The following is a 10,833-nucleotide window of genomic DNA, read 5'->3' on the forward strand; positions in this document are numbered from 1 at the left end:
AGGATGTAGTGGAAAATCACATCTATCCTACGTTGGAATCCAAGCATTCCAAAAGCCCTTGTGGCCATAAAGATTCACTTGGGATGACTTCAGACCATTCATAGTGGTCGGAAGGATTAGTCATAAGCTGACCATTCATATACCCCAGTTGTATATGTGTTTTATCAGAATTATTATGATGACCTGGATTATTGTCTATGAACTTGTTATACACGCTACACAAACATGACAGTTTATGAATATTCAAATAAGAATTCAGTTTTAGTTTATCAGAAGACAAATAAATAACCAAAACACACGTATTTCATTATCAATTAATAAATCTTGAATATATAATTAACACGTCACTAGATTGCGATAATTATTTAAACGGTGTACTATGATATTAACTAGCTCCTTGCTAGTCCTTTTCTCCTTTCTTAATAAATTCTCTTTTGCGGTTCAAAAAAAAAAAGATTGCGATAATTATTTAACCTATAATAGGTAGGAAATACTTCTTTGAAGTTAATTAATAATTTGAATCTAGCATTAACTTATAATTAGAATTACTTAATAATAAATAATTAAAATTAGTTAATAACTTATAATTAATATTAATTTATAGTTTTCTTTGTGTATTTTCTTTGCTTCTGTTTTACATCTCAAGAAGCACTTAGTAGTCAATTGACTTCTTTTTTTCTTTTATTAAAAAAAAAAATATATTACATGTGTTACAGCTTATATAAGGTTAGCTTGAGAAACCCCTCAAATCGTACTCCACTTGCATCGTAAGTAAACCACAAAACACTGTCATGAAAACCTTTGTTCTGATGTGGGTATTACTTCAAATGCTCTCGTTGTTTACTGCATCTGATACAAATTTTACCTCTGATACATACACCCTCATTAACTCTACCAATTTAGCAAAGCCAAACTGCTCCAGCCAGTGTGGAGATGTAATTGTTCCCTACCCTTTTGGCTTCGGCAATAACACAAATTGTTCTATAAGCCCTGAGTTTCACATCCATTGTAATACTTCGTTACATCCTCCAAAGCTCTCTATTTATGAAGACAGTTACACCTCAATTACACATATATCTGATTCCACAATCCGGATTTCCAATCTCGTGTCTTCTAGGTGCTATTTACCAAATGGCACAATTTCAAATGGTTTCAATATCAGCGTGAATTACATCGACTTGCCGTACACCTTGTCGGGAGTAAATAAGTTCAGAGTCATTGGCTGCGATGATTTTGCTTGGTTGATTTCAGGAACAGAGTCAAGGGATGTGCTTACAGGTTGTGCTGCCATTTGTGCAACACCACAGGATGTTGTAAGTGACCAATGTTCAGGAAATGGTTGTTGTGAAACATCCATATCCCGAGACATAAATTACTTTAGAACTCAGGTCAAGTCCATGGAGGATTCAGACAACATGAGCTATACGAGATCCTTTAATCCCTGTACATATGCGTTTGTTGGTGAGGAGAACGTATTCAAGTTCAAAGGTGAGACAGATTTAAACAACACTTTCTTGGCTGAAAAGATTGAAGCTGAAGTCCCAATAGTGCTTGAATGGGCTATTGGTAATCTAAGTTGCGTTGAAGTCGAAGCAACGGATGGCTTTGCCTGCCAATCAAATAGCAAGTGTGTTAACTCTACAAGGGAAAGTCGTGGGTACCGTTGCATCTGTAATGATGGTTATGAAGGAAATCCCTATCTATCTCCTGGCTGTAAAGGTATGCTTTACGTTGTTTTCCAATTGTTAAAGCAAATTGTTTATATTCATTACATGGGATCCTTCAACTTCAATGGATTTTGATATATGTTTTAGAAATATAATTTTTCTTAACAAATAAGTTAAATTGAACCTCAAAGTAACGCAGTATGCCGTTGCATATTCTCGATTTGGTTTTTCTTTATTAATTTAAAATTGTACTTCGTTTAAGGAAAAAAGAATAATGATTACATTTATTCTTTAAACAACTAACTTGATTCCGTACAAATAGGATAGATTGTATTTGAAACGTGCAATATATATATATATAGATGTGAGTTATTATACAATCTTTTACATTTGTACAACCAATACAATCTCAATCTCAACTGTCCATTTAATTTGATGAATATGAGATTTCATATAAGTTTTGATTGTTTCCTAATATAAAATATTGATCATAATTACTGAACTCTATCAATCTTCCGTAAATATTCAAATCATAATAAATGAACTCCCATCATTTCTATAAATATCTCAATTAATTGGGTTGCATTGGTTGTACAAATAGACATAGTTGCATTTGAAATATACCCTATATATATATACATATATATATATATAGACAGAGAGAGAGAAACAATCAATTGCAAGCCGATTCTTGTTGTGAACCAGGGGACATTGGAGAGCACAACACGTATCCCCGACGTTCACATTCAGTACGAATAACGAAAGGCATTCGGTAAGAATAACGAAGGTGAAATTCATGATGAATAATACTATTATATTCATGATGAATAACACACAATCATCATCTATGTTAAATTGATTTATTATTCATGATGAATAATCCGTAGACGCTGGGGATACATGTTGCACTCTCTTTTATCACCATATATATACATATATATATATATATATATATATACACACCCCACAAATCACTTGTAAACCTCTCAAAGTTTCAAAGTCATGCAACCCCATCACAACGGTCGATCTTCCACGATTTTAGAGGTTTAAAAATTTATTTTATTTTTAATCATAAGGGTTTTTGTATTTTATATTTTTTGTTTTTTCAATTTAATATTAAATTTCATCATTAAGGGAAGGGATACGGTTATTATCAACTAAAATATATATTTTATTTCTGATAATGAGTTTTCCTTATTTGATTTACTTTAATGATCATATTTTTTTGTGGATTTACTTGAATTATTTTTGTTATTAGTGTTTTTTTTTTTGTAGTTGTTTTATAGAGAGTTGATGCTTATGGTTTCACATGTATTTTTTAAACGACCACCATAACTTTTATTACATACTAACAAGAAGCTAGCAAATGATCAGAGACAGATGCATTACAAGTTTCTGATACAACCATATGGTTGGAACCTCCACACAATCAAGTATTTAACGCTCTTTTTACACCTAGCCAAAATCCAAGTAAACGGTTTCTCCACAATCTGATTGAGAAGAGAATCTTTACATGGAGAGGAAATATTGAAAACATATCTATTTTGGAAACACCATAAAATGTAACAACATGTGAAGAAGACTGCTTCTAGAGCGTTCTTTACATGATTGTCCTCGTTTGAAGAGTTGATTCTGTCGATCATCGATTCCATGGACCTGTCTCCAGGAAAGGATATTGACCACCGTCTTTCAATAAAACTCCAAACCTCCGACGCCACGGTGCAATTGAATAGGAGATGACTGGTAGTTTCAGTTTCGGAGCCGCAAAGTGGACATAGAATATTGTGGAGGTCCGCATTCATTTTATTGAGATTGTCTTGGGAAGGGATTTTATCGAGCATCACTCTGCACATAAATATGTTCACTCTAGGGGGTGTCAGATAATTCCAACATGTCTCCTTTTTCCCCCCACTCCCAAATAAGTATTCTCGATATTCTATATCAAATAGCCAATAAAGAACAGACCCTTAGAGGCGAGAGCCCAACTCTGGCTACTGGGTTTATCGGACAACAAGTAGTCCTTGATTATTTCTTTCAGATGATCGATATCTTATGCCTTGTTTTCGTCTCGAATAAGTCTGCGCCAGTCCCATGAGTTGCTCATCTTTAGCCTGTCCGCTACTGTTATATGTTTTTCATTTTCCAGAGCATAACATCTAGGAAAACGATTTCCAAAAGGTGAGAGTCCTTCCATCGATTTGTCCAAAAAGTTGTCTTTAAACCATTCCCAACCTATTTCACACAAATGTCATTAAAGTTAATGCCAAAAAACCTCAACGTATATATAGTAGCTATAACGCTTCTCCATGGGCTAGAGTATTTGTAACTCCATGATCCGAATGTAACCCTCAGTGCCATAAATTGATTTTATGACTTTCACCCAAGTTGAATTGGGGTCCTCCTTGAATTTCCAAGCCCACTTTGCCAAAAGAGCACGATGAGAAATGACAATGCTTCTTCTAACACATAGACCCGTATTTTCTTTACTTCACAGCACTATTCACTAGTTTATGCAATGGAGCTTCCTATTATCTTCATCCGATCCCAAGAAAAAGTTTCGACGAAGTCTCTCCAAGTGATCAAACAGTGTCTTAGGAATTTTGAATAAAGAGAGGTAATAAGTTGATAGACTGCCTAGGACAATTTGAACCAAAACACTTCTTCCTCCAATCGATAATGTTTCGGAAAATTTTCATAACAGGAACCCATGTTTCAACCCTCGATGTTTTTTCTCCCAACGGGACCACAGAGGTACTTACTTGGAAGACATCCAACTTTGCATTTGATCTCCATAGCAACCCTTTGGATGGCATTCTCCTCCACACATACTCCAAATAGTTCACTTTTCATCATGTTTAGCTGCAATCCTAAAGTAAGAAAAAAACATCTCAAGTTCTTAGAATATTCCTCCTGTCTTCTACTGACCAATCATTTATGAACCTCGTGTCATCTGCATAAAAAAGATGGTTTATAGAAAGATTATTGTTGCCTTTTTTTAAGCCTTTAACTAGGTTTTTGTTCTTGGTCTTCGACATGATAGCATGAAGACCTTCCGTAGCAATGATGAAAAAAGAAAGAGAATAAAGGATCCCTTTGATTGAGGTCTCTCCGAAGCCAAAATTCTAAGGTTGGAGACCCACCATTAACCAAAACCAATATCGTAGTTGAGTGAAAGCAAACTTTAATCAATTTCCTCCAATTCATCGAGAAGCTCATGCCTTCCTTGATCTCGTCCAAATAGCATTATTCCACAATGTCAAACGCTTTCTCGAAATCAGCTTTGAAGAAAAAGGATCTTTCTTTTATTGTTTTTAGCCCAAGTATTATTTCGTTGGCGCTCAGAGCTTCGTCTAGAATGTATTTACCTTTCATGAAAGTTGATTGTGAGTCATTAATAATGGAGTTGATGACTCTATTTATTCTGTTTGCAAGGATTTTGGTGATGATTTTGTATATGCAACCAACGAGACTGATAGGTTTCAGATATGGGAGTTTACAGATTTAGGGATACGACATATATACGAAGAACTGCACCCGGATGGGAGCCATCTTGATCTAAAGAATTCTTTTACCGCCTCAACGACATCACTGCTAATAATCATCCTCGGTGACCGGACTATCGAGAGAGATTACCTCTTCGCTAAAGAGTTTTTTAAGACCTTCCTTGATGAATCTGCACCTGGGCTGGACTGAGATCCCAGACTATTTTTGAAGAAAGAACAAAAATCATTTTTTTTCACCTCGCTCGGTTCCTCTGCCCATCTTCCTTTAGTTAGGATCTTGTTTATTCTCGATCTATTCCGAGTCACTAAGTCTGGTTTCGATGCGTTCTTCTACTTCATGAATCGCCTCTAATGCTTTCTTTTTGGTAACCTCTAGAGAGCTCTTTTTATCAGACCACCACTTCTTGGTATGAGATTTTAACATTTTCAACTTATTCCTCAAATCAACCAATTTATTTTCCCACCTCGTTTATCGATCTGCACACAAAACATGCTCTACCAATGATCTAAAATCCTTCAGAAAGAACCAAGAGTTAAACACTATGAACGGGGTCGGACAATAGTTTGCGGCGGCCTCTTTGAGGACGATTGGACTATGATCAGATTTATCACTAGCAAGAATCGTACATTTCAAGTTTGGCCAAAGGTCAATGAATTTTCTTGAGCCGATGAATCTGTCTAGCTTGCTTAATTTGGAACCCATTGAATTTGACCAAGTGTATTTTCTACCAGTAATTAGCATGTCAATGAGGTCTCCGTTAAGGATGAACTCATTGAAGGATTTTGCAGTGTAGACATTGATTACACAACATGCTTCCAACTTAGGAATACAAGTTCAAAGAATACTACAAACCTTTCATCGCATATGGTTTTCGATCTAAGAGAAGACTTTCCGGTCCCATATTGACATAGTTTCTCTTGTCCTCCAAATTGCTTTAGTCTCTACATGATCGAATTCTGAGTCCCCACATGCTTTCTATTTGAACTGCAGACAAATTGGAAGCCTATGTTTCTTGAAGGGCGAAAATTGATGTGATGAGATTTGCACAGGTCGTAAATTCATTTTGATTTGTAATCGCTCCCCACCCCTTACAGTTTATTGAGAGAAAATTCATTGACCAGTTCGGAACACACCTTGTCAAAATATGTTGTTTTCCAACTATGATGATGCTCTATCCAATTTTATCCCCACCATCTTGCCTACCTCCATGGTTTTTTGTATCTCCAGATCTAGGTCGAAGTCAGTAGAGAAGACTTCCTTTAAGGTGTTGGTCAATTCTCTACGAATGCAATTACTGCAACGGATGATGTTCGAGTCTCATAAAATAAAAATGATGTATGTCCCGAAAAGGGAAAACAGATGTAGTTCGTTCATCACGCGGTTGCTTATTGATCCCTTACAAGTACCTCCCTTAGGGTCGGGTAGCTACAAAGAAGATCTTCATCATCCTTCTTATCACTTTCCATCTTTTCTTCCTCCTCGGGGTTGGATATCGATTCCCAAGGAAGAGTTAATCGTTCTTCTTCGGGTATTCGAACTGTTACTACTTTATCATCGACTAGGATTTCCTCAGCCTCCGAGATGATTTTGAAATTTTTAGTTATGATGCAAACTTTCATCTCCTAAAGTTGGTTTCAAAGTTCCACCGAGGTTTGAAAATTACTACTTCACCCCATTTGTAGGCAATGGAGATGAAGGTTTTTGGGTTCCATGCTCTCGGGGGGACACCTTCGATGTTAACACAAACCGGTATCTCATATACTTCTAACTCCTTAGTCCATTTTTTGAAGGAAGAGAACCATTTGTAAAGTCTATTGAACTTGGAGGCATGATCCATCCTAGCATAATCTGGGCATTGGATTAGGACCCATCGGCCTCCGAGGTATTTAAACTTGAAGTCTTTCAGTCCTTCTGAGGAACATAAATTCGTCAACTTGAAAAGAGCCTGCACCGTTTTAACTTTGGCGACAAAGAGAGTTTCTAGGTAACAAACAACATTTGAGTTTTCCTTAGATGTTAGAAATATTTTGTAGTTCAAATTTATAGGCGAAGAGGAGTTTGAAACTAGATTAAACAAAACATGTTTTCCTTTGGACTCACCTGAGGTACTCTTGGCCACTTTTAAGTTTTTTGGTTCCTACCCCGGTTAGCAACTTGATCGAGACCCTTTGCAGGTTGATAATCTTCCTTCATTCTCTTCTCCACAACTTGATTTCTTTTGAATTTCTCTATACTAACGAAGAGTTTGTATCACCCTATCCAGATTTTATTTAACCCATGCTTGAACTCTTTGGCATTTTGGACATGAATGAACCAGGCAAATCCGAATCTTTCTCGGTCTAAATATGAAAGGATTCATATGTGATTATTAGATGACTACATATATGAAATCATAATTCACAATACATATCATAATCCATATATGAAATCATGGTTCACAATAAATTAAATCATAACTCATATGAAAACTTTTTTATAATAGCTGTTTAACAATTTTTATACACATAAAGTTATAAAGGGGCAAAGGATATCAACTTTCGTAATCAAATTTATATTATAATTAACCCAAATGTTTAAGTTTATAAATATCAATATTATAGTACTATTTTAAGTTTATAACCTAGTGTTCTATGTTATCCACTAAGAACTATTTATTCTATTCTATATCTATCTGTCCCCCAAAAAAGGATTTACTTTAATTAATGAAAGAATTAATGTTTTTTGTTACCAAGAACTATGATTTAGTTACTTAACCTTGACAACTTATCGAAATCTCCTTTATTAATTTTTAGATATTGATGAGTGTAAGCATCCGGACAAGTTTCCATGTTATGGAACTTGTTTTAATACTGAGGGGAATTACACATGCAAATGTAAACGAGGGCATTCGGGTGATGCCAAAATACAAGATGGTTGTCGACGTAAACCATTCCACCCTTTGGTGTTATCGATAGGTAATTCTTGCTCATTTACCTTAAATATTTACTTTTTGTGCAAAAAATTGTACTGTTCAAAGATTATTACTAAACACATGCATATTAAAACAATCTTACCATTTTTGCTACTAGCCTTTGTTGGACATAAAACTTGTCTTTTATTACTTTCTTCCTTTCAAAATAAGTTTTTATATTTTTATTTTAGTTTTTCCTTAAATAAATGTCTATTTTTGAAAGTAAATATCTATTTTCCAATTTTACACTTAATTGCGAAATGGAGAAAATTTATATTTATTGGTAAGTGTAAAACTGTCATTTAGTTAACTAAAAAATGTAATGGAGAAAATTTATATTTACACATTTTTAAAAATGTATCTTTTTTATTATAAACATTTATTTTGAGATAAAAAAAGTATTATTTTATTTTCTTAGTTTTGGAGAAACTGACATTAGGAATCTATCCTCCTAGTGTCACACCTGATGAAAAACTAGGTTATTTGGTTATTAAAATTGTATAAACACATAATCTCTCGATTTGGTCTTTGTTAGAGTCTTAAGTGGGCTATATTTGAACCATTTCTTCTCAAGATGTATTAGAACTTCATTTCTCTTCTCAAAAGCTCTATCAAAAAGTAATCTAAATTAGGTTCAACATATGACATATTATCACAAGGTATTAGAGCCAAAAGCTACCACTGTAGACACTTGACAAAGTTTGGGGATTTGTAGTCATCTAGCCACCTTTGAGGGGGCATGTTAGATTCACACATCAGCTACACTCAGACCATTTCTCCTCAATTTTTGTTGGTTTCATATATCACTTTCAATGCTTTCTAAACAGACCTTTAAACCAAACACTTCAAGTAATGGTAATTAATGTGCCTATAATTACATATATATAGGTATGGGATGTGGATTACTCACAATACTTATTGTATTATTGGTGTCATACTTCGTGGTCAAGAAAAAGAAGCTTGTTATGCTTAGGGAGAAATTTTTTGAACAAAATGGGGGCATGCTTTTGGAAGAGAAACTTAAAACCAAGAGTGGCGTAGGGGTCGGTGCCATGAAACTTTTCGGTGTTGGAGATCTAGAACAAGCGACTGATAAGTATGCAGAACATAACATTCTTGGTAGAGGAGGCAATGGCATCGTGTACAAGGGAACTCTACTAGATAATCGTGTTGTTGCAATCAAGAAGTCCCAAAGATTGGATCAAAGACAAAGGGAGCAATTCATAAATGAAATGGTAATTCTTACACAAATCAATCATCAAAATGTGGTGCAGCTTTTGGGATGTTGTTTGGAAACTGATGTTCCATTGCTAGTTTATGAATTTATCTCTAATGGCACTCTTCATCATCACATCCATAGTAGAAAAAGTGGTGTAGCAAGATTGTCTTGGGATAGTCGTCTAAGGATAGCACATGAATCGGCTGGTGCTCTTGCTTATCTTCATAGTGATGCAAGAATGCCAATTATACATAGAGATGTGAAGTCTAGTAACATCTTGTTGGATGAGAGTTACACCGCAAAAATTGCAGATTTTGGTGCTTCAAGATTAATCCCGCTAGGTGATCATAATCAAGTCACTACACTTGTCCAAGGGACGTTGGGATACTTGGATCCTGAATATTTGCGTACAGGGCAACTAACCGATAAGAGTGATGTGTATAGCTTTGGAGTGGTTCTTGCAGAACTCCTAACAGGAAAAAAACCCATTGCTGGTGAAAGATGCCTAGCGGAGCAATCTCTTGCAACATATTTTGAAAAGGCAATGAAGGAAAACCAAATTCTTGAAATTCTTGAATTTGAAGTGGTAAAGGAGGCAACTGATGAGCAGTTAAAAGCAACATGTGACTTGACATGTAGATGCCTTAACCAATTAGGTGAGAAACGACCCAACATGAAAACAGTGGCAGTAGAGCTTGAGACATTGAGGAAGTTTCGCAAGCATCCTTGGGTTAGCGAAGACAACTACATTGAACTGAGTAGCTTAATGATTGAAAATAAACCAAATGATCTTTACGAAGTTCCTCTTATCACTAATAGTGACACTTTTGGAGAAAGTAGTTCTAGCACTACTAGAATAAGAGGCATGCTGAGTGAAGTGCAAAGTCCTCGTTAACAATTTAGTAGTGAATGGATGTTTCATCTACCATTCGTGTCTATTTCTCGTGTTTGAAGTTTCATACAATTTACATAAATATTTCAGTTTATCTCGGTCTATTGTGTATTATAAAGTGCTCCATGTATAATATTCAGACCTTTGTTATGATTGCACCTTCCATATATTCAATGTACTGTTATCTGATTAATTAATATGAAACTATTATGTGTATGTGTACATTGAGGACAACTTTTTAAAGTTGTCTTATGAATTCCAGAGTGGGCATCCATGTACCTGTTGCTATAATTCTTTAAAATGACTCATTCAGCATGGTTCTCTCCTTTTTCCTTGTGCCATACTTCCCCTCTTATTACTTGGAATATAGTTCACAGCCCTCTCCAGTTTTTTATAATATGATATCTATATATGCCAAATAAACTATACATCCTTTTCATTTTTTGTGAGGTGTGAATCTCTAATCTTTTGGGCAAAGTGTCTATGTTAATTTGTTTATTTTTAAGGTTATTATATATGTTGCATCTTGATACGATCATGTAAAATCATCAAGTGGAGAACTCGAAATACACCAACAATTAATAAGTTTTAAAGTTTTCAA

General features: G+C 35.0%; 1 protein-coding gene across 1 annotated transcript; it reads left to right on the forward strand.

Moving 5' to 3' along the window:
- The first annotated feature begins 782 nt into the window (after positions 1-782).
- On the forward strand, positions 783-10,431 carry LOC112503770 (wall-associated receptor kinase 3-like). The gene is made up of 3 exons (XM_025107772.1): positions 783-1,719; positions 7,964-8,125; positions 9,010-10,431. The coding sequence occupies exons 1-3, from the start codon at positions 792-794 to the stop codon at positions 10,233-10,235; spliced, it is 2,316 nt and encodes a 771-aa protein (XP_024963540.1). The 5' UTR covers positions 783-791; the 3' UTR covers positions 10,236-10,431.
- Positions 10,432-10,833: the final 402 nt, after the last annotated feature.

Source organism: Cynara cardunculus, unplaced genomic scaffold (genome assembly GCF_001531365.2).
Source record: "Cynara cardunculus var. scolymus isolate 2C unplaced genomic scaffold, CcrdV1 Un_Scaffold_3769, whole genome shotgun sequence".
Classification (NCBI taxonomy): Eukaryota; Viridiplantae; Streptophyta; class Magnoliopsida; order Asterales; family Asteraceae; genus Cynara; species Cynara cardunculus.